General features: G+C 39.4%; 1 protein-coding gene across 1 annotated transcript in view; it reads right to left on the reverse strand.

Moving 5' to 3' along the window:
- Window positions 1-25,301, reverse strand: part of LOC113405332 (E3 ubiquitin-protein ligase UHRF2-like) — a 180,843-nt gene that overhangs the window by 49,792 nt on the left and 105,750 nt on the right. Inside the window, exons 5-8 of the mRNA XM_029914333.1 lie at window positions 22,624-22,733; window positions 11,803-11,989; window positions 8,019-8,142; window positions 7,519-7,626 (exon numbers count right to left, since the gene is read on the reverse strand). Coding sequence (XP_029770193.1) covers window positions 7,519-7,626; window positions 8,019-8,142; window positions 11,803-11,989; window positions 22,624-22,733 — 529 coding nt within the window. The remainder of the gene's footprint in view (window positions 1-7,518; window positions 7,627-8,018; window positions 8,143-11,802; window positions 11,990-22,623; window positions 22,734-25,301) is intronic.

Below are 25,301 nucleotides of genomic sequence, written 5' to 3' on the forward strand. Positions count from 1 at the left end.
GGAGTGGCAGTGGAGAGAATGCATAGTTCAGTTGAGCTGAATTAGGGAGAAATAAAGTGCCACCTTGGGAGTGGTAACCTAGGGCTCTTTTGGAGCAGCAGGTGGTGCATTTTCTGTTCACTACATAGGCAAACAGATCCCAGGTTGGTGTTCCCCATAGATTGAAGATGCTGCACAGCACTGAATCTTGTGGCACCTTAGAGACTAACAAATGTATTTGAGCATAAGCTTTCGTGGGTTAAAACCTTGGGGGTTTTCTATGGTACTCTTGATATCATCTTGGTTCTTTACAAACATTTATGAATTTTTCTTCACAACACCCTGTGTGTTGAGGTGGTTTTATTATCCCCATTTTACCCATGAGGAACTGAGGCACAGATTTTAAGGCCAAAATTGTCAACCATTAGTTTCACAACTTGAGAAGCCAAGGGTCTGATCTAGCAGAGTACTTAGGGCTAACAGAGCGCTGCTCCCATTGATCTCAGTTGCTTTTGTCAGTGCACAGCACTTTTGCAAATCTGACCCCAGGTATGACTACCTCAAGCTGAGTACACAGAAGTACCTGTGAAAATTGCCCAGTTTATGTGACTTGCCCAGCATTCAAATAGGAACTCTGTGGCAAAGGCAGGGATAAAATCCAGTTTTCCAAAGTAGCACTAAATGCCTTTAAACATGAGATTGTTCTTTTTCTTCCTGCAGTTCCCTTCCTTATTCTCCAAACTTTTTCAACTTCTGCAAAAATGAAGCAGAAAACAGGGGTCCTACAGACCACATCAACAGCTGCATGGGCATTTCATAACTTTTGAGTATTTGACTTTTCAACCTTAATGCCTAATGTTATTTCATATGTTTTTTAAAAACTTAAAACTTGAAAAAAACAAATTTAATCCTGTGAAATCATATGGGGTTATCAGCAGGGTTAGGATCTTTAGCTCCACAGCACAGTCCTTCACCACTGGAGCCGACAAAGTAACTAATAGTTTTAGAAGAATTTTCTATGTGGACTTGCCACTAGTGGGGGAATAAAGTTATACAATTTGCCATTGGATTTCATAGTTTGTTATTTGACAGAATGTTGAGACTCAGAAATCCTGGGTTAAAGTCCAGGTTCTGGATGGGAGTGTGCAATAGTGGTAGACACTTCTGCCCCTATCCTCCACTCTCTGTTCCCTTCTGCTCCTACCTTCACCGCCGTGTCTCTTCCCCTACTGCTGTCCACCTAGTCTGCTGTGCATCCATCTCAGCTTACTCCTGCACAGTTTTGCTTCTGCTCCTATCCTTCCCATTGGCTTCACTCTTACCCCTAGATCCTGTCCATTTCCTGTTCCCACCCCATTTCCTACCTTCATGGCTCCTGCTCTCCCCCATACCTGCTCCTGTTCTCTCCCTTCCCCAGCTCCTGCCCCTCTCCCTTGTCACATCCTCTCTGGCTCCCCAGCTTCTGCCTGTCCCTTGCTCCTGCTCATGTTTCCCACCTTCCTTAATTGTCTTCCCTTTGCTTGGTCAAATCCCTTGTCTTCTGCCCTCTCTGCTCCTGACTATCTCCAAGCTCCAATTCCCAGTTCCCCACTGAGCTCCTGCTTTTGTTCTCCCCTGCCCTGGTATCTCTTCCCTGTTCTACCTCACTGCCCCATTCCTTACCCTCTTTATTCAAGTAACGCGGCTTCCTCTTTCCCCTTCTCACTGTCTGGGCACCAGCAGGGGAAACATTCAGAACACAAGAGAGACAGTCTCCCTGCTCTCAGTTCCAAAGCCTAGTGTCACGGTGGTGTTCAGCACTGGGAAGCTTATAACTTGGCCTAACTGTGGCATTTTTCATGGGAACACCAAAGGGCACATCCCTGAAACAAAGGTAAACCTTCCTCCTCTCCACCAGAGTTTAAGTCCCTGCTTCGAAGCATGGAGGCACTAGAGTTCCTCAACCAAATGGTAAGCGTTGTTGTTTTTTAAATGGTCGGAAAAACTCTTGTTCTGAGAAATGGTCAGAACCATTTTAGCTGAAACTTTGATTTAAAAAAACAAACAAAAAAAAAAACACCCAACTTGGAAAGTAACAACGCCAAGGCTTTAAGATTGACAAAAGTTATAACCAACTGAAAACAGTGTCTTGTAATGGAAAGTGTCAAGTAGCCTTAACTATTAGTTTCATTATCTATGCCAATTCTAATGATAAATTAACTTACTGTAAGCACCTTGTTTTTTTTGTTCTCTTTTTCTTCACTCCCACCTTTTTCTTTCAATCTCGGTCTCTTTTCCTCAATCTCTCACAGTCTGTGTTTTCCCTCAGACCAACTTTTCTACAATGTACATTTTCATGCTTTCATCTCTGGACAGTTTTCCTTTTCTGATTCTCCTATTGTGGCTTCTTTTCCCCTCAAGTACACTCACTGACTTCTATTATTATTTTTATTCCTTCACTAAAGTTTTCTTCTCTCTTCTCTTCTTTCCCAATTAAACATCCTTTCCTTCATTATTTCTCTCATCTTTCCTCCATTTTCTTTCTCCCATTCCCAGACTACAGAGCAACATTTCCATAGGCCGCTGTGTCTTAAAAAAATTGGGTGGGACTAATGCCTCTGGCAAGTGATACTCCTAAAAATGGCCCTTCTGATGCTGGAGAACTTGGGTCCAGTAGTGATATGAAGTCACCTTCTTCCCAAGCCAGAGATCTGAAAACCTTACAGAAGTGACAGATAGTGTGTGTGTGTGTATATATATGTACACACATGTACTAGTAGCATCTTTTAAGAACCTGAAGGAGTTTGTTGCATGAGAAACTAAAAAAAGGAAGAAAGTGAGAAAAATGCTGGCCCTGAATTCTTAAGAATCCATTATCAGGAGCCCATGTATCAGGATGGAGAGCACTCAAGTCAGATTGGAGGGGGGGGGGGGGGAGAGGAAGAGAGAGAGAGAGGAAAAGACTTCAGAATTTAAAAAACAAACAAAATAAGTATGAAACAATTTAAAATATTAATGTGCGGATATAGTTAAAGTGACTATGTACAAATGATACCATCTTACTGAATATACTGCTCCCTGTGTTTGTGTTCTAAGTCTCATCTGCTTGACTTACTGACAAAAAATTTTATACTACTTTTTATTCCATTAGTAAACAGCTGTAGAGAATTATCTGGGGGTCTATTCTGGTTTGTGTGCCATGAACAGAATTGTTAACGAAATTCCAAATGCATAATTTTCATTACTGTTGACGATGGGTAAGCCAGAAAGAATACAACACGACTCTCAGATCACAACTTGAATTTGTGGAACTGATTCTTAGAAAAGTTGTCTTTTTATTTATAACCTGAGAATATTTGATCTGGAAATCAACAAGAGATATTAAACACAGAACTCTGCAATTCCATTTTTATAGATCAGCTTTTCAGAATACAATTGCACTTTGAACCACTTACTTTCATTCTCTTCATAAATATGTGTTTTGAAAATGACATGATGACAGTCCGTCAAAATATCACAAAACATACTACAATGGAAATTACACTTTTTCTCACAAAAATGTTAAGGGGTTACTCAAACACAACAAGTATTTTTGTGAAAAATACATAGAAATGCAGAGCCATAGTGTAATTTTAGACGAAACAGAAATTACTTAACTTTGTCATTCTCAGATGGCTGTATCTATGGTACAGCTCACCTCAGTATCACGGTCAGGAAGGGTCTGTAGAACTAGACTGGCATTCACCTGCCTCACTGCTACCACAAAGGAATTGTCACAACTGCATAGTTAAGGTTGACTTTTGCCCTTAAAAAGGAATTCAACCTCTTTATTATGAATAATACAGTGAATCCTTCCTAAACTAACAGGTTACACAGAGTACTGAATGAATTTTCAGGAAATATACAAGTAAACGGTAAATAGCTTGAATTAATTTTATGAAATTACAGGTTTGGTTGATGAAGGTAATAGGGTTGATGTAATATACTTAGATTTCTGCAAGGTGTTTGAACTTGGTACCGCATAATATTTTGATTTAAAAAACTAGAATATAAAATTAACATGGCACACATTAAATGGATTAAAAATTGGCTAACTGATAGGGCTCAAAACTGTAAACAGGGAACCATCATTGAGTGGGTGTGTTTCATCAATGACCTAGGAAAAAAACAAATCATCACTGATGTTTGCAAATGACACAAAATTGGGGGAGTGGTAAATAATGAAGCGGACAAATGACTGAGTCAGAGAGATCTGGATTGCTTGGTAAACTGGGTGCAAGCAAACAATATGCATTTTAACACAGCTAAATGTAAATATGTACATCTTGGAACAAAGAATGCAGACCATACTGACAGGATGGGACTTCATCTTGGGAAGCAGTGACTCTGAAAAAGATTTGGGGGCCATGGGGGAAAATCAGTTGAACAGGAGCTCCCAGTGTGACACAGTGGCCAAAAGAGCTAATGTGATCCTGGGATGCACAAACAGGGGAATCCTGAATAGCAGTAGAGAGGATATTACATCTCTATTTTTGGCACTGGGAGAATGTTGCTGTACTATAGTGTGCAGCTCTGGTGTCCACAATTCAAGGAGGATGTTGATAAACTGGAGAAGGTTCAGAGAAGAGCCATGAGAAGGATTAGAAGATTAGAAAACATGCTGTATAGTGACAGATTCCACGAGCTCAATCTAGTTAAGCTTAACAAACAGAAGGTTAAGGGGTGACTTGATTCCAGTCTATAAATATCTACATGGGGAACAAATATTTAATAACTGGCTCTTCAATCTAGCAGAGAAAGGTATGACACAATCCAATGGTTGAAAGTTGAAGCTAGACAAATTCAGACATGGTGATGGTTATTAACCATAAGAACAATTTATCAAGGGGTGTAGTGGATTCTCCATCATTAACAATTTTTAAATCAAGATTGGATGTTTTTCTAAATGATATCCTCTAGGAATTATTTTGGGGAGGTTGTGTGGCCTGTGTTATACAGGAGATCAAATTAGATTATCACAATGGTCCCTTCTGCCCTTGGAATCTATGAAAATTACATTCTCAATAGTAAGTTCTTTTTTTTTTTTTTGGATAGAATTTATAAAACAGATCCTGTTCCTAAATGTGGCATAAGGGCTTGTCTTCAAGACCTACCTTTAACATCTAGGGCTTGATTTAACCCTCCTACATTAGTTTTATGCTGGTGTAATTCTATTGACATCAGTATAAAATCCAGTGCAATGGAATGAAATATCAGGGCAAAAGATCCCTGACTCCACCAAGAAAGTAGGTTATGTTACCCTGGTTTTATTCTTCTTTTTACAAAACAAACACTTTACTTGCCTGTACAGTGAATAATTAAAGGTAGATAATTTGTATTTAGGATAAATCCCTAGTCTTGGTGCCTCGAATTTTCCAGGGTTGTGGCTGTACATAAAAAGGTATGTATTTCACTAATTAAAAGCATATTGTCTAAATATCGTCTAAAAGGAAACTCGAGACAATAGGCTCTCTCTTACACACTGTAGATGCTCAAACTGTGATTTTGTAAGAGTCTAGAACCAAATTCAGTCGCCAACAGGCTTTTGGGTTACAAAGATTTGAAACTCCAAGAAATGTCTCACAATAGGGATGTGAAGAGCTCAACTTTGTCTTGTCCACTCCTAGAATACCGGGGAACAGTAGAAGCATGTTTGCAAAGCACTTTCAGTAGTTCTAGCTAAAATCCATCCTACAAGAAATACAGGATTAGGGCAATATTGGATGATTTAACTTTAAGCATTTTTGTTCTGCTCCATGCACTGAATTTTTCTCAGATTTTGGTATATTCTATAGTCCTAAATTAGTTATTGGAAAATAACAGGATGTTTATCACTTGGACAAAGTAGATTTTTGTTGTTATATCTTTTCAAATCCATGCAGCTAAGTGGAATGTGTCTACATGATGCAGAAGATCTTGCTTTAACAGATTAGGCACTCAAATATTAAGGAGTAAAACCTATGAAGTTAACCATCTACTGCAGTATCATCTCAAAGGCTTCTAAAGGAAAAGAGCCCTTCCTACATTTTGAATACAGATCCTTCCTCATTATTATTTGTATTACAGTAACACCAGTCGCTGTAAAAACACATATGCAGACAGTATGTTCTGAAGAGTTTACAAATCCTCTGAGAAGGTCAACATTTAAGATGAATGCTTGTGTTTCTGAGTTTTAGGAGCTACTTTCTTATCAGGTTTATGCATTCTTCCCTTTGTGGCAATGGGATTCCTTCAAGGAGAATAACTGCTTTTATCTGATTTTTATTTTATTTTATTTTTATTGGCACCAGAGCGCTGGACCTAACTTTGGAGAACAATTTGACTGATCTCTGCAACCTGGGAAATTGGAGCTGGAACTCAAGTTCATCCTTTGGTTGGTTTTTCAGAGACTCTGGAAGGACCATAATCTCAGTTCCCAACTACTATGTTTCCATCTCCCATGAGATTCCAAACAACCTTCTAGCAAAAATACAAAGCTAGCAAGTTCTAGAAGCAAAATGGTGATTCTAAAAAGGAAGATAGGCTAGTGTCCGGTGTCAAACTCGCTTTGCTGAACCACCGACAGCGTCCTTAATCTGTTCTGCAGCTAAGTAGGAAGCAGCTAAACTACTGGCTGAATGAGTAGGTGAGGAAACGAGAACATTGCTGCTAAGTGATAAGCACAAGAGAAAATTTCTGATGCCATGGAAATTTTCCCCAAGACCCACATACCATTCCAAAATATAAAATTCCTCTAAAAAATACAAAGGGAAACTTGTTTTCCATAAGTAAAAAAGTACCCCTTGCCAAACAACTTCATTAAACGTAGAAAAGGAAATATCTGGTCTCCTCTTTGGAGGAAGAGATAATGGGAGGACAATTAGTTCAGCAAACATGCCAGAAGGAGGGGCTTTCAGATGTCTTCATTCTCCAAACTAGGTCCTCCACCCTCAAAAAAGGAGTTTTCCTCTATTAAGATGGATTGGATAGAATTATTATTTCTGTCCAAATCAGTAGAGTCAAAGCAGGAGAAAAAGAATTAGCCAGTTTTGAAAATAAAAAATGACTACTTTCCTAACTAGAAAAACAAAAATCAATTATGTTGATTAGTCACAGTATTTCTCAATGTCAGACGAGGCAGGGGAAAAGAGGAAACAATTGAAGGTACTGGTATCAGTTATGTCTCACCTGAGAAAGATTTGTGCCACTTTGTGGTAAAGCCATTAAACATTTTCTAAAGTCTAATCCGATAGCACACTGAGTGTTCCATTCAGGATCTTGATATCAAAGACTGAAGATGAGACCTAATTACAGTGGGTGCATTTCAAAAGTTCATTCTAGTTTTGGAGGTATTACCAATTCCAGCGGTATTCCCCCATTTTAAGTATACTATTGATCACTACAAACAGTAGTAGCTCTAAAACCAGAATGAACTGTTAAATGTGCCCACTGTTCTTTATTCTAGTGAAAATGACAGCAATCAATACCAAAACCATTCTTGTACCCAACCTATACCCAATAGAGAATTCTAAACCAACATACCTGAACTCTGAATTTCCAGGTTGTTCCAACAGGAACGCCAGGTATAGGTCCATAGTGGTTAGAAGGAACAATAGTGCATTCCTTAGTACGACCAACACAAGCCATACCCTACCAACATATCAGAGAGAAGAAACTAATTTTATTATATTTAAGTTTCCTTTCAAAGTTGATGCAGACATATGGATTTCTATTATAATAAAAATGTTTTAAATACATTTTTTCAATAAATTTTATGTAAATTCTAATTGTTATTTATTATTTTATTTATAATCCTTGTCTCTAGTCAATTAAAAAAAAAGGATTTCTACTGTTTTAACTTTTGGAGACAATGGGCAAAATTCAGCATTGGTTTACACACTGTGCAATTCCACTGAAGATTGCATGATGTGTAATTTAGTACTCAACTTTGCACAGTTAATTTATATGTATAGTCACAGATATAACACACACACACACACACACACACACAGAGTTATATTTATTCTTGAATTACACTTTACCTTGCCCCAGTCTCGCTGACTCTCAGTACTGGCAGATGGCATCTTTGCTTTCTTTTTACTCTGCTTGAGCTTTTCCCCAGCCTTTACAACTTCATTAGAATCATTTTTGCAGGAAGGACAGTACCTTAAAAAAAGTTTTGACAGATTTTAAAATTGATTAACCTAATGGCAACATATTTACTGTAGCCAGAACCATGTTGATTAATCCATATTTTCAAGGTTTTGCCAACCTCAAAAAATTCCAGTGTAATATAACTGATGATGATGACAATAATAATGCTTTGCACTTATACTGTACTTTTCATCCTAAATTCTCAAAATACTTAAAGGATATATTAAAGCAGAGTTCTAACTAAAAAGTAACTCCTAATTCCACCTCCAATTCAAATTTGTGCAATCTCATTGTCTTCAATATGGATATACAGGTGTAACTGAAGGATCTGATTTTGACCTTGAGGTTGGCTGAACAGTGAGGTATGAGCCAGATTACACTTAACCTGTGTGAGTTCTGCATGGCTGGCTATAAAAACAACAAGAATAAGAAGCTGCCATTGTCACTTTTCTGACTATGAACCACACTAAGAAAAACTCACAACATACTTATGAGGTATATATTATAACAAACCTATTATGTTGTGAAACAGGAACCTCTTTATGCCAACTGGCAGAGGGCATAAGAGTGCATAAGAGTTACTGGGATCCCCTGGATCTGGTATCTACATAATAGTTTGCCAAATGGTGGCATTTAAGGTCTCTGCTGAAAGCCTGTGTCATATTGGTCATCATAATCATTGAGAAATGTATGTATGGATAATATGCAAGAAGTTGTGTACATACAGTGAAAATTATGTTCTTAATGCCTGTGAATTAGGCCTGTCACCAGGAAGTGTTAATAAGTTGCTTTCAGGCAGGAGACACATCTGTCTGGCTATAGGTAAATTGAGTATTGTGTACTTCACAATGGTTGTCTATTTACAGACTGAGCAAAATGCTAATCAAGAAATTGTGAAAACTACAAGGAGGTTCTCCACAGGAAAAACAAGTAATGGGGGGTGAGGGGTGGGTTTCTGATTATGAACAAAGACAAAGGAATGTTGGAACTATAACTGGAGGTAAAGAGAAAGATTCTACCTCCTTCACCTAAGGGACAAGCTGACAGTGTGCTTGTCTTATGAAGACAGGGTCACAGCCAAGCTTAACAGTTAAACGCTGGGAGAAAGACTTTGGTAAGCTAAACTTCATTAGCTAGGAAAATGTCTTGTTAGTTAACTCTATAAAGCAGGTTATAATTTCATTTTACATGTAACCAGTTGTTCCCAAATATTTCTACTTGTTATCATTTGAATCTTTGTATTTTGTTAAATATACTTCTTGTTTTTACTATAAACTTATCTAACTGCTGTGTGCAGTGGTGATCTCAGGTGAAGCTGGTAAGCAGAAGTATACTGCTTCTTTGGGAACAGAGGATCTGGGAATTGTGTGAGTACTCAACGGATTGGGGCTGGACACTCTAAAGAGATGCTCAGAGGGCCTGGGGGAGAGCCTGTGGCCAACTTGCAGAAGGACAGCAGAGCCTGCCTAGGCTGAGAGGAGAATGCTTGCGAGGGAGCTGACCTTGGCAGGCACAGACAAAGCGTCCTCACTCTAATGGCAGGTGGTAGTGAGATGCCTCACAACCCTGGGTAACCCCAGGAAGTGTCACATATATACTGACTGAGGTACAAAGATGGTAAGTTTATTTCCCAAGATCATACAGCAAAAGAGCAAGGATTTGAAAGTTTACACATTTGACATTGAAATACTTCTTCTTGGGCAAGATCTAGTAATATGCTGAGCACTCTGGACCTGATCCAAAGCACAGTACTTAAGCATGAGCAGTCCCATTGAGCTGGAAATTGCTGAAATTAGGCAGTAGGACTACTCATTTGCTTAAAGCTAACCAAATGTTGAAGTGCTTTGCTGCACCAGAGCTAGAGTGCTCAGCACCTTGCAGGATCAAGACCCTTAATCAGAAATACCTTCAAGTGTTCCATGGAAAATGGGTTTGGATTTGACCTAGTTAGGAGTCTTCTGACATCTCATGCTGTGCATGTACAGTACAGTTTGTACTGCATTTTTCGCTAAATTTTTACAGTGAGCAGCTTAAAAAGGTTGTGCTATGTTTGTGTGAACACTTAATTTCTTAGTCAATTGACTTATTCCTTGAATTTCACACAAGACAGGTTGTGCTGCTGGTTAAAAAATAAAATGTAAAGAGTTCATGGATGGTGACAGACAAACTAATACAAGAAGTTTAAGGGTGAAATTCTGGCAGAATTGAAGTCAATGGCAAGACTCCTATTAAATGGGGCCAGTATTTCACACTAAGTCAATAAAGGTACTTCACTAGGACAGTGAAATTAGTGTAAGTAAGGAATGAAAAAAACAGAGTTAGCCATCCGTATCTAAGTTTATCGCAAAAACTGTATAAAGTTATATTCTATTATTTGAAAAGTAGTATGCAATAAAAAGGACTGTGGAATAATGCATATTCACAATAAGGTAAATTTGAAAGTGTGCATGCAGCTTTAACTATGGCATTTCCTGCTTTAAGATTGCTTAACCAAGCAATCTTAATGTTCCCTTAACTGAGCTTTGTATGGAATATTAAATACTGTTTAGCATATAAATAGACTGGTTCTGATCTGTATGAAAATGCCTTATCAGTATTTCCCAAACTGTGGGGTAGAACTGGGGGCTGCCAAGTTTAAATTATTAAAATTTAAAATGGACAATTTCCCACTTTTAAAACAAACAAATATCTGGTATTCAACTAAGGGTCAAACTCTGCCATGAACCTATATTAGTATGCAAGGCAGGAAGAGAAAAGGAGACACGCTTTTACATTTCTGTGCAGCGGCATTACATTGCAGAATTGAAGTCCTTTGCACCAAAGTGAGTGCAAGGACCACGTAGGATTAGCAACGCTACATAACCTACGAGAAGTGGACAAGAAGCAAGGCCATAGCTCTGCCATTCCATCGCACTGGCTTCCCTGGCCAGAACAGTTCATCTACCTTCATGAATAAAACTCAGAACGCATATGCCTGTAGTGCAAACAATACAAAGTTAAATTTTAAAATAAAAAGAAATGTTATATACCTCATCAGTCACTATGGTTCTTCTAGATTTTTGTACATGTGGATCCCACTTCTTGGGTATAAGTTCAGAATCTTTTGGCCAGGAGTGTCTGGGGAGCTGTAAATATGCCCTAGATGTCCCACCTGAGGGAATATATGGCCTAGTAGTCTCAACTGCCACTCAGTTCCCATCCAGTCCAGAGTTCCAAATATTCATAGGACTCCAGAGTAGAGCAGAGGAAGGCAGGATCCACACACCCAAACCATACTGAAAATCTAGTTACTGACAAGGTGAATAACTTGTTTTTCTTCTTTATGTATTGTCAGTGTGGATCCCACTTCTGGTGACTAAGAAACAGTCTCCGTAAGACTAGTAGAGGGTCTGAGGAGTCCTAATTGAATAGGGATTGCAATACTTGGCCAAAATTGGCATCATATATGCACTGTCCAAGTCCAAGGATTGATGTTTTACTAAGACATGAATGGAGTTCCAGGTGGTGTCTTTGCAATTCTCCAGTACGGCAATGTTCCTAAGGACGGCTGAGCAAGGTACCTTAGCTCTAATAGAATGAGCCCTATCCTTCCTATAGGGTTTTAGTCTCAAATAGTAAAGGCACATTTTATAGAACAGTATTTTGCATAAAGTATCATCCTTTTATATTTACCAGTCCTCATCTTCTGGTATCTTGCTTAAAGGTGGATTCAGGCAGTATATATGGTAGGCCATATTACATTCATCGCACAGAAGTTGCATGTGAGCATCCTGTTTTCCACCACACAAATAGCAGGAGCAAAAGCGACATTCTGTATCTGGGTCTGCCCTACAGTGCTTGCACTCAGGGCCACTCTTTCCTGTGAAGATAAATTAGAAAAAGTTAAGCCTCAGAGAAGTGATTTCAGATTCATAAATATGCCATTATGGGGAGGGGAAAGGTGAGGGGGAAAATGTACAGTAATGCTGTGAGTGCAGGAACTTGCCTATGGTCTCTGTTTAAAAATAAATAAAAAGATCAGGCATAATGGTAGTTATTGAAAACCATTTATTTACAAAACTACATATACAATAATGTTACATCTAAAATATTAATGTCATGTCAATTTGTAGTTTTGTATGAAAGACTTGCAAAATAGTCATTATCATTTACCAGCCCAGGCACAAAATCTTCTCAATCCCCTTGCCATCATCCTGGTGATGAAAAAGCAAAAAGATATTTTACTTTTACTCCATCAAAAAAGGCCTCGATTCCTACACCCATAACAAGCCTCACTGATTTCAAAGAGAGTCTGCTCACATGGAGCTTATTACAGGGCAATGGACTAATTCCCCAATTCCATGAAGACTTTAGTGAGTAACCACTCCTGTGAGTAACCCTATTCAATCTGATGGAACTGCTCACATGAGAAAAGATATTCATGTATAAGCCTTTGCAGGATTAGACCAAAAAAGCTTCTGCAGAAGAACATGAACAAAACGGCAAACTTTAGCCACAGTCAACTTTAATAGAACTCTTGGGGGGGGAGGGGGGAATTTTTTCACAAGATCAAACAAAGAGGAACTTAAAGTTTCATTTTCATTTGGTTAAATGCAGGATCATTTTTACATAAACCTCAGTGTAATGCATGAGCTCTATTTTTAGCCTTATGAATGAATATCAGGGATTTTTTCTTAATTAAAAATTTAGCCAAATGGAAGAATTTGTTTAATCATTTTTGTCTACTAGAATTAAAACATTCAGATCAACCTGTATTACTGCTAATGTAATACTTGACCAGACTGTTTTTGTCCACCACAACCATGGAACTGAGTAACTCCACCACAGCCAGTCCCAAGCCAGTTAAAAAAAAGGAAGAGAGTGGTGTCAAGGCTAGCAGCCACCCGTAAACCTTTGCCAAAGAAATCCCATTAAATGTGTCCTTTATATGCCTCATATGAACTAGGGTGCTCCCCGGAAGCAAAGAGTAGTGACCTCATCTGCGTGCTACTGCAAGGGCTACTGCATCATTCTGGACAGATACGTTCAAAGATGGGAGTCCAGAAAATAAGACTGGCATCTTGGAACACAGACATTAACCAGGAAAAGTGAAGGGCTGATTCAAACATGAATGAAAAGGAAAGTACAGATTGCCTGAATTCAAGAAACCAAATGGAAGGGAGCAAAGGCAAAAGATATTGGGGAAGGCTATAAGCTACTATACTGTGGCATATCTAATATGAGAGAGTTGGTACAGTTTTAGACAAAATAATGTGGGAATATGTAGTGGATGTGGATAGGATAAGAAATAGGTTATTTTGGTTAAGCAAGCTCTTGAAAACGGCCCCCTAAAAGTTGCTCAGATGCATCACAAGTGGGAAAACAGACACTATTAAACAGAAAGTGATAAAGAATCACTAGTGCCAACTTTAATGGTCACATGGGAGAGAAGGTAAAGCTTCAAAAGGTACAATGGCAGTTGTGGATATAGACACAGGAACAAGGAAAGTATGCTCAGATATATGATTTGATAGTGAATACATTTTTTCACCAAGGAAGAATGATTACCTTTAAGAGTGGTAGCATAGGGGCACAGATGAACTGCTTCCTGATAAACTGAACTGAAGAACATCAAAAACTGTAAGGTCATTCCCAGAGAAAGCATTGTAACTCAGCACAGAATGCTGGTTCTTGACTATGGGTACATATCATTCATGAGAAGAAAACAGTCCAAAGCAGTAAAGAAAACCAAGTGGTGGAAGCTTAGTTTTAAATGCCTTTCTAGCTTCATTAAAGAGTTGGAGAAGATCTCTATAGAAGGGTTAAGAGAAATACACTCCAGAGGGATCTAGCCAATCCCAGTAGTCTGTTTCTGGTGCACATGTTGCAGACAATGAGAGCCCTCCTAAGTGATCTTTTTGAGTTGATGCTGCTCAGTTATATGAGCTACAATATACAGAGCAAAGAACAGCTGTACAAGTGGGTGAAGGGATAGAAATGTGCAAGACTAGCTGTGTTTGAGTGTGCTCCCCATTCCACAGTGCAGCTAAGCAGCGCGGAAGAACAGTATGTTAACGCACACCGAGATTTCACAGGAATCCTCCAGAGATCTCTAGGAATCTTCCCTGGAGGTACTTGCCGATCCTCTGCCGAAGGTTCCTTGGCAGAGCTGCTTTGTTCCTTTCCCCATTGTAAGAAACTTTCCAGCACCACTCGGCAATCACTTGTGCAGGGACCAAAGTGGCATACAGGTGAGCAGCATAGGGAGCGGGTCTGAACCTGCAAACGTGCAGTAGATGCACTCCTGCATCCTTGCTTACCCTCAGCAGTGAGAGATCGGCTTCGATGACCATTGCCTGTGGAAAATGGTGGCAGAATTTACAATATTGACCCTATTTGCCTTCACTGATCCCCTGAAAACATCACCTACACCCCACCTGGGCCGAACTCACCATGTTTAGGCTGTTTGCAGAGTTGTGTGCTTGCCAAGGGTCAATGAGAAAGTAATTGGTATGTTACAAGAGGTATATTTTACTGTAATGATTGAATGCTGTGCATGAACTAACAATTATGCTTCTATGTATTGTTTCTTGTGCTTCTGCAGATGTAGCCTTCAGGGGAACCCCCAACACAGCAGCAGAGTGCCTTCTCCAGATAAGGAAGCGACCAAGTTGTAGCAAGGAGGACATGTTCTGAGAGGTGCTCCAATCCTCAGAGGCCGAAAAAAAGTGAACCCAGTGAGTGGAAAGAAAATGAAAGGCAGGACAGAAAGGAGTGTGAGGAGCACATTCTAAAGACCAAGAGTGGACGATAAAAGTGATGGAGGAGTATTTTTAAGTAAATCATGGTTCTCTTTTCAAGATTATATAAAGTGAGTTTTATATCACCCAATAGTCAGAATAGATACGTGCTTTCCGCCCCCCCCTCCCCCGCAGCTAATACAGAACTGTTTTCCATTCCTTCCCCAAACTCCTCCCACATCTTCCTTGCAACTTATCAGAATGTCTTGGTACCCCGTTCACTCTACGCCTTTAGACAACTTCCAAAATGATACCTGCACTGCTCTTCACTGTTTTCTTCCTTCCCACCACGCCTTTTGTGTGTGTTAACTGGTGTTTAATAAAAACAAACTCTCTTTAAGAGAGCCACTCTTTATTTGTGTCCTACACATAGTGATTGCCACTGGTAGCATAGGTGCAGTTTAATCATTTGCTTAGTACAAATCCTGCTCAGGAATCACCACAATTTTTAGGCAAAATAAGATAACTGAAGTTAATGAAGCATGGCAGATTGCGGTATAGAAATGCACCGTTATTGGTGCTCATTATCAAAATGGTGTCTCAAAGCCTCCCTGATTCTAATAGCCCCCCGTTGTGCCCCTCTAATAGCCATGGTATCTGGCTGCTCAAAAATCAGCAGCCAGGCAATCTGCCTCAGTGCTCCACCCCAGGGGAAACTTTTCACCCTTAGCCTCACAAATATTATGGAGCATGCAGCAGGCTGCTATGACCATGGGAACGTTTTCCTCAGTCAGGTCTAATCTGCCATAAAGGCAGCACCAGCATGCTTTTAATCTGCCAAAGGCACATTCTATGGTCATTCTGCACCTGCTCAACCTACTGCTGAAGCACTCTTTGCTGCTGTCCAGGTTTCCCATGTAAGGCTTCATGAGCCATCGGAGTAAGGGGTACACTGGGCCTCCCAGGATCACTATGGTCATTTCAACATCCCCTACTGGAATCTTCTGGTCTGGAAAGAAAGTCCCTGCTTGCAGCTTTCTGTACAAGCCAGTATTCCTGAAGAAGCGTGCATCATGTACCTTCACGAACCACCCTGCATTGATGTCAGTGAAATGCCTACGATGATACTCAAGCACCTGCAATACCATAGAGAAGTATCCCTTTCTATTGATGTACTCCATCACAAGATGATCTGGGGCCAAAATGGGAATATGCGTGCCATCTATTGCCCTCCACAGTTAGGGAATCCCATTGCTGCAAAGCCATCCACTATTTCATGCACATTGCCAAGAGTTACTGTCCTTTGCAGCAGGATACAATTAATGGCCATGCACACTTGTGTTAACTCTGCCCCAACAGTGTACTTCCTGTCTACAAACTGATTTGCGACCAACTGGTAGCAGTTTGGAGTCACCAGCTTCCACACAGCGATCGCCATGCGCTTCTCCACCAAGAGGGCAACTCATTTTGGTGTCCTTGCGCTGTAGTGCTGGGGCGAACTCCACACAGTTCCAGGAAGGTGGCTTTCTGCATCCGAAAGTTCTGCAGCCACTGCTTGTCATCCCAGACCTCCATAATGATGCAATCCCACCACTCAATGCTTGCTTCCTGAGCCCAAAAGCTATGGTCCACTGTATGCAGCTGCTCTGTGAATGCCAAAAGTAATCTGGTGCTGTTTCTTTCCACAGCACACAGCAGGTAAGGCAAATCTGATTCCTGTTCAGATTGGGAGCTCATGATATACTGCCTGAGCATCTGCAATGTGTCCATAATAGTTATCACAACAATAGAGAACAGTGTGGGAATCCATCCTTTAAGACAGAGATGGGGGGCACACAGTAAACAGGGGCAGTTGAAAAATGCCACAAAACGCAGTCAGAAGCACATGGAATGCTGGGATGGAAATAAACTTCATCAAGGAACATTGAGCCCGCACCCCTGATGCACTGCAATCCACTCCGCCTTCCCACAAGTCCTAGCTGCAGAAGATGGCGAGTAGCACAGTGGGATAGCTACCACAGTGTACTGCTCTGACCGTCGATGATAGAGTTCCAAGTGTGGATGTGCTCTGCCAACAGAGGGAGCGTAGTGTGAACATTCACTAGTGATGTACCATATATATTTGTTCATAAGCTGAATTTTTTTTAGTAAAAAAGGGAAGCATAAGAGAAGGGGGTCGGCTTATGAACGGGTATACAGAGGGAGAGGTGGGACACAGCCCCTCTCCCCAACAGAGGCAGCAGAGCCGAAGGGAAGAGGTGGGGCCAGAGTCTCCCCGCTTCTGGCCACGCTGCTCTCCCCCCAGCCTCCGAAGCAGCTGCAGCTCCAGCTCCGGGGCTGGCAGGCTGCGGCTACGCCGCCTGGCCCAGCCCGCCGGAGCAGGTTCCGGCCAGGCCAGAGACCTCCTCCCCTGACCTGCCCCAGCTAAGGTGGGAAGGGATGGGATGGGGAGAGTGTGGGGGTCCCGGGCTAGGGGTGGGGTCATGTAGGGTGTGGTCACAGGGGTTACTCCCCTGACCCCCAGCTTCTCCCCCCAAAAAATTTCCCCACCAGTTGCTGTCCCGGCCTGTCAGGGTAAGCAGCTGGCGGGCCAGGACACTTTGTTTACTTGGGTTTACCTCCGTGCCTGCGGACGCTCGAGGTAAACAAACCATCTCAGCCCACCAGCAGCTTATCCTGACGGCCCAGGAGCCAAAGTTTGCTGACTCCTGATTTATAGGGTCAGCTTATGAATGAGTCATAAAAATTTTCCATTTTTATTTATCCATCTGGGGGGGGGGGGGGGGGAGGGAGGTCGGCTTATAAACGACCTGGCTTACAATCGAGTATATATGGTAATTATGGCGTTTTGATCGTTTGCATAACTTTTGTCAACAAAACTCTGGCCTAATTCCAGTAGGATATTGATTAATATGGAAAAAATTGTTTATCAAAACATGGATCATTTTTATTAGGTCAATATACGTTAATTAGGGTAGTCAGAGATCTTAGCCTTCACTAGCAGTGATCTACCCTATTCATCTTTATTTACATCTAGAATTTGTAAATTGAATTTTTTGTGAAACAACACTGCTACACCTTTGGCTGAGGAAAATTATTAAAACACTCCTTCCTCCATGCAACCTCTCCTAAGTTTCTCTACCTTTAAATGATCATGGTAGCTTTCCTATAAGAAGATAATATCCGCTGTCAGTGGGTTTAGATTCTTTCTTGGGTATTCACCCCTTTGATGTTCAAGAAAACACAATTTATACTATTAGCCATAAGGAGGACGCAAGCCAAACATCTCTTTATCAGGCAGCTGAACAGTATCAGTAGTTAGGTCACTGTTAGTTCCACATCTAGGAAAAGTATATCTGGGTCCCCCTGACCACCCCGGGGACATGAAGGGGAGGGATAAGGGTAGAAGATAAGGCGAACCAGGCAAGGAAAAAGATAGGCATAATGTTGGGAAAAGATAGAAAAACAGAGAGCGGGAATGAAGTCATCAGAAATGACCAAGGATACCTTACAAAATATATGACAAACATCCAAACTGAAGTAGGACTTAAGTCCAGGAGGTAGTTACAAGGGGGTAGTCTCATTACTTACTACCCCCACCCCCAAAATATCCATTTGGGGTATAACTGGATTCCCTGTAACTTTATAAGGAAAACGGTTTCATATCAATGGAGGCATGATTTCTGCACCATTCACCAAACAAACAAACAAAAAACCACAAGGGGGGGGACTGCTAGTGTCTAAATTTAAGAACAAGATTCTGATGGATATATGGGAAAGTTATACAAGTTGTTTAAATAATCTTATTCTAATATAACTAGATTACTTACAGGTACAGGTTCATTACCAGAACAGTTCTGCCTAATCTTTGCCCTCTAGAGCCTTGACCATGCTGGATTATAGTGTGAACGCCATTGCCCAATGGTTAGATCAGTAATGTCAATCAACACAACATTTCAACTCATTTCATTAAGAAAAAAAAAACACTAAAGAAGAGAACCTGAATGAATATTATTTAAAGAAAACTGACCCTCATAACATTCTTAATAATTTGGTGAATCATAACCAGCAATAGTAATTATTCTTGGATAGGATTCCTTTACAGCTGGGGAACTGAAAGGATATATCATTAAATTGAAATCTTCATTACATTGTTTACATATGGTATAAGTGTACATTTAGGGCAAATGGATTGAGTATTTCCAGGTTTACTATAAACTCAAAATCTGGGAAACTAAATGGGGATGAAACAAAGTAAAATAATTGGTGGAGGGGATGGGGAAGAAGATGAAAAAGAGGGGTGGGGTGGGGGTGCTAGAGAAGGTACCAGGATGGATAGTGCCTTAGACAGAAAACGAAGTCAAACTTCTCTATTGAACTTTGCCAATTCAAGAGTGTAAAAAGTCTCCAGGTCCAGTTAAGTGATTTGCTTGGTATCAGGATCCCAAAGATGGTTCCGGAACACTACAATTATGAGTGTACATAAGTGGTGGGCAGTGGTGTAGGGTAAATGCAAGTAAAGCAAATGTGCCAACATTGTTACAGTGTTGCCAAAGTTAAGAGCTAAATTCCAACACTGGACTGAATTCCATAGTGACTGAATAAAGTATATTTGTTTTAATGTATCCCAGCTGTATCTTCTGTGGGGGTTTTCTGCAGTAGTGAGGATCAGACACTTTTCAACTTCCTCTGCTATCAAAAAACTAAGCATCTTACCCTCGTTTTTAACTTTCAAACTATCAGGGAAGGAAATAAAGTAGTCTAACCCAACCTTTTGTCTAAGGTCCTTGATCTATTGAATTTAGTCATCTTTCCCACCACATCTTTGGTGTAATATGGAAAAATCATCAGCTTTTCCTTTTCATGTTAGGGCTTTTTAAAGAATGAGTTTCTTAATATATTATTTTAAACATCTTACAGTTAAGGCCTGGGGCTTTGCATTTGGAGGGGTATTGGTGCAAGAGAGGTGTGGGCTCTCTCAATATCTACGTTCTGATCAGGGGGAAGACACAAAAGCTCTAGCAGCATAGTGGATAAAAATTCCAGAGGCCTCCCTTTTTCCATCTCCTCTGGAAGACCCACCAATTCTCAGATTGTTTCTCCTTGATCTTCCTTTGAAATCATTAACCTTTTCCTACAGTGCTTTAATAGCCATTTCCTGTTGCTTTGAGATTATATTCATGGTACTCACTGTGTCTTTTAGCAAGGAGAGTCTATTCTCAGCTTCCCCGTAGTCTTGATTCCAAGCTTTGCAAATTAGCTTGATGTGTACTAGTAATATGTTTGATCTCAGTTATATCTTGTGATATTTTTCCTCAAGATGTTCATTCTCTTGAGATTTGTTTTAACCAGTCCATAATTTCATCTAGTCTCAAAGTGGTAGACTCTCCTGGCTGCAGGAGGGCCGTCTGACAACCTCTGTTTTTTAGGATTTTGTGGAAATGTTACAGACAGTGTGAATCCTCCTATTATTAATAGTCTTATTCCTCTTTTTTGGTAGGCAAGTTTCAGATTTCTATTATAGGACTTTCATGCACAAGACTTTTGTCAGCACACAATTTTTATTCTGATATTTAATAAATGTGTCAGGGCAAATTTAAAAAGCATCTATTGAATGGAAAACTTCTGGCATTCTTTGGTTTTCCATCAAAAGTAGAGTTAACTGTGCAGCTTGTGAAGAATATTTCTGCTCTTTACATTATCACTTTTGGAAAGGATAGGGACTGTGGCTGGTCTGGATGTATATATAGTAACACGTAAGGAGTACATTCCTTGACGCTGTCTCCAGAATATCAAATTTGATTCATTTCATGGAACATGTGGGACAGCCCCTTTCTGGATTTTGGGGCAGCCTGAATCTGCTGCCTATTAGGCTACCTAAGGTCATGGCTCTTCTGAGCATACATATGGGTGCAAGCATCAAACAGCAGTTAGCTATATACATTTAACTGGTAATGTTCAAGTGTAGGTGGAAGCTAGAGGATTAAGTAAGGAGGAAGTATGCTTTATTATTACTTATTTATATCACTCAATAGATGTGCATGGTGATCCCCGTCCAGAAAAGCTTACAATATAAAGAACAGAGGAACAAGAGTGGTTGTTTGAACTTGGGAAAGTGATTGCATAAGTGGGAGGACAAGAGTGTTATATGAGCCACATGGGAAGCTAGCATTGGAGTCTTGGTGGTTAAAATTTTTGTTACTAATCATTTTCATATGTTTAGAGCTATAACTTTATAAAAGAGCTTGAAGAACTTTGTTCTGAGATGGACTTGAGAGGAACGAACGCATGGGGAGCAGCATGAAAAAAAGCACGTAAGTGGCTGTGCGAGAAGAATATAAAGTTGGCACCCAGATTAACAATTTGCATTGTGCAAAAGGATAATAAGCACAGCTGATGATTATATATGCTAAAGATTATGATAAATTAAGAATTAATTTAGCAGGTACACTATTTTTAATTCATTTCACTGCACAGCAGTAGGTATAATGTCAATGTGTTAAATGTGTGTCACATTTCCCATGGCCTCAAAACTGTTCTACAAAACCTGCAACTATACTCTCAAAACAAATAATTAGGTGAATAAATGCAAAGCAGATGTGACTTAATTTTACATGTGCAGTTTTGGGGGCAACCAAATAATTGTTCCTCAAATTGTCAGTTCACAATGAAGATATTTTTTAAAAAATATTTTCTGTTGCATAAAAATAATCTTAAAATGAAATTGACTAGAAATTAACTATGAACAAAAGTGAAAGTGACTGTATTTTCATTTGCCAATCTTGAGAAAAATGAAAAAACCCATAGCATAAGAAGTAAAACGTAAATTATTTTAAATCCTTTCATTTATAAAAGTTAAGAGCAGGAAAGGAAATTTGCTTTTTTAAAAACAGTGATATCTAACAGTGTAGCATACTGTGAAAGGGACAAAAACAGTGGGCACATTAAGTCTCTTGCATTAAAGAACAGCTGTGCAAAGGACCCCAAAATGTGGCCGCTTTTTGTCAACTATGACCAACATAATTCAGCAGCATCCACTAATGATGATGTCCTTCTGCCTCTCATTCACATTTCCATTAGAAACACCATTTTACTAATACCTTTTTCATTTGGGTAGAAATTTTGATTTTGGGTGAAACTTTGTATTAAGTTTTGAGATAAGAAGCCAGTGTCTTTTTTTGGTAAAGAGAATTTAGTGCCAGGAAGATCAAAGGTGGCCAAGTGATGGCCCTGGAGACTGAAGTACTCAGTTTATTCACAGAATAGGTACAACAGCAGTGCCAGTGTAAGTTTCCTCATACTACCTGCTAATGTTCTTTCACCCTTAGAGGACGTCAGGGCTGAACTGTAGCTCATGCAATAGGCCCATTCAATCCTTGGCCTCTGCTGAGAATATAAACAAAGGTGCCAATTGTGATGGTAGTTTTTGTGATTTGGATACTGGCCCACTAGGAATCATCTAAGGGCTATCAGCTGTTCTCCCCCATTTCCCTGCTTGTAACTTTTTGGACTGATGTATTATTTAACATGTGCTATATTACATCAAAAATCCATTTCTAAGTATTTCCATGTAACGCATGGCTCATCAAAAAAGTGGCAACAGAGACAAAGGGCTGTCTAATAATGACTATATTATTATGACCACATATAAAACACACATTCATTAAAATTATTGAATCTGCATTGTTGTGTCATTCTAATCAATTATGATTTTTAAAATTACGTATTCACATGTTTAAATACCATTATTAAACATATAATGAAAGAAGCATACTTTTGAAATCTCCATCCCCAAATGTCAGTGGATAAGCTCCTGGCTTTTCAATCTTGTACATTTCTTCTATAAAAATGATTTTACAATCATTTATTACGTCTTCTGGGCCTCTGGGGAGGGAAAAAAAAAAGTATATTTAATTTTGTTTCTTTGATTCCTGTTGCTATAATTGATAAACCTTGAGGAAGAGCTATAGCTAATAATCAGTGCCAGTTCTGATTTTAAAAATCCATAGAATGTTGGACTGTGGTTGTATTTACTTATTGCTCATTTTAAGCTGTCACAACCATTACATGCAGCACTGAATCATTTGGTCTAAACTGACAATAATAATTCAACATAACGATATAACTTTTAACAAAGTCAAAACAATTAATAATTTACATCAGCACAAGGTAAATTAAATAAGCTAAGGAGTATTATCATATTGCAGATCAGCTAGTGCAAATATCAAAGGCAGCAACTGATAGTTCATTCGTTGAATGTATTTCTTTTTTTTTTTTTAGTTGTTTCTCAAACAGTTTTGTTATCCAAAGTTAGCAACAGCAGACCAGGCAAAATCAAAAGCTTGCAATGACAGACCAGGCAAAATCCAAAACACTCAAGAGGCATTATACATTATAGCAAACCTAAAAGAATCCTTATTGGCAATGATATAATAAAATTATACTGTTAGCAGTGACAATGAATAGTGACTTATAACTAGTGTAATAATATGCACTACTGAACTTAAAAGGGAAGAAAAATAATATGGTAAATAGTTTAAATTCTCTTTGTACAAAAATCCTTTCATATGTTTTCAGTGTCTAAATAGTCAAGTTTCTTTTAAGTTTCACTTTAACGCTGACTTCCTTGGATTTCTAAATGTTTCAGAAAACTAAGGCCCCAAATCCAGCAAGAACACATACAATATGTACTTTACATATTCTTACACCCTTGACCTCAGTGGGACTTTTTTGCCAGTGTCACAGTGCACAAACTCCTAATGGTGCACAGCTAGTACTTCAAAGAACAAAACACTCATGTTAAATGAGGTGATGGAGGGCATTAATGAGGAGTAAAGATAAAGATTTTAATCTCATACCTCCTACTCCACTTAATTTTCCCACTCTCCCAACTGATTTTAACTGCCAAGGGTGACTGACAGAAAACTTTAGTCCCTCACTGTGCCAAGATGTCTTTTCAGCTGCTGTTTGTGGATCTCTTGCCACTTTAAATTTTACAATATAAAACTAAATTAGGACTTGTTCACAGCATTACCAATTTAGAGGCAAATCCTGCAAGTACTTACTACTGAGCATAGTCCCATTGACTTCAGTGGGCTACACCTATTAAGTGGTTACAGAATCAAGCTGTTATACCCAAGACGGCAAGTTAGTTTCCTAATTGTAATTTTTATTTCTCATTATTGAGGGCATCCACTGATCTGGACATGACTTTATATATTAGACCCGCTCATTCCATCAGTGTGGAGGAAATCTGTGCTCCCTACCCCCATCAGAGTTTAAACTCCTCTGCTGGACTGCTGCAGCACCATATTCTGATCCCAGAAGAGGGCATCCAAAACTGAAACTAAATAAACAACTTGGTAGAAAATTTTAACAATACTGTAGACAGGATTATTAGAATTAAAAGAACAACGCATTTTAATCAAGAACATGGTGATGTGTGTAGGGAGAGTTTATTCAGACATGGGAAGGTCCTTTCCATGAAAGGAAACTACATTATACTGACTAGACATTACCTATAGGAATGATCTCTTATTGTTTCTACTTCCTGTGGGAGCAAAAGAAACAAATACAAGTTGACATTTTTCTAGAGGGATTCATAGCAATGGACAATGTATGTATTCATATAATTTTAGTAATTTTAATTATATTTGCTCGCCTGGTTTAGCTTCAATGAAGCCAAGAATATCAAAAGCTCAACAAAGGAGAAAAAAAATCATTATTATAGTGTTTAGGAAAGGAATTGCAAACTTCAAGCAGCCACACTGCAAGTGTCGAAGTATAAAGTTTTATGGTTCTCTGTCCAAAACTCTGAAGAACCTTTTGCAGAGTAACTTTGATGCTTCCAGCAGGCATCTCAGTTGCTGTTTTGCTTGTCTGGTATACATTCACTCTGATCCAAATAGAGACTGAGTATTGAGGCCCTGAAGCACTGTTTGAGACCTCCTATGAAAAACAAACAACGGTAGCGGACTTTCACCACTGACAGACAGATTTTAAAGCCCATTTCATACCAAAAGTGTGACATTCTTTTCTTACTGATACTTGAATTTAGGGCAAAAAAAGAGGAATGAAACAGATGGATTTAATTTGAATTCTTTTCTTTTTTGGTTTTGTATAAGATCAGGAAATGGATTAAGTACCATCTTTTCAAGGAAGAATTGAAAATGGGTTTTTTAATTGAAAAAACTCCCAGTTCAATAACTCTCCTGCCTGAAAGTAATTGCTATGAGGAAACAAGGAGAGGCTTCCAGTCTAGGATTAAAAGGGGAGTTTTGTATGGTTCTGCTGAACCAGGCTGAAAGTGCCACGGCAAAGGTCTGCACTCGGAGTAATTGTAGCAGAGCTCCAATTTTGTGGCTCCTCAGAAGTCTCCGTGCACATGGAGCACCTTTTAACAAGCAGATTAGTCAATTTACTCATCACCATAATGCAGTACAACAATCAGAG

Source organism: Terrapene carolina, unplaced genomic scaffold, assembly GCF_002925995.2.
Source record: "Terrapene carolina triunguis isolate 2854851 unplaced genomic scaffold, T_m_triunguis-2.0 Scaffold35098, whole genome shotgun sequence".
NCBI classification, from domain to species: domain Eukaryota; kingdom Metazoa; phylum Chordata; order Testudines; family Emydidae; genus Terrapene; species Terrapene triunguis.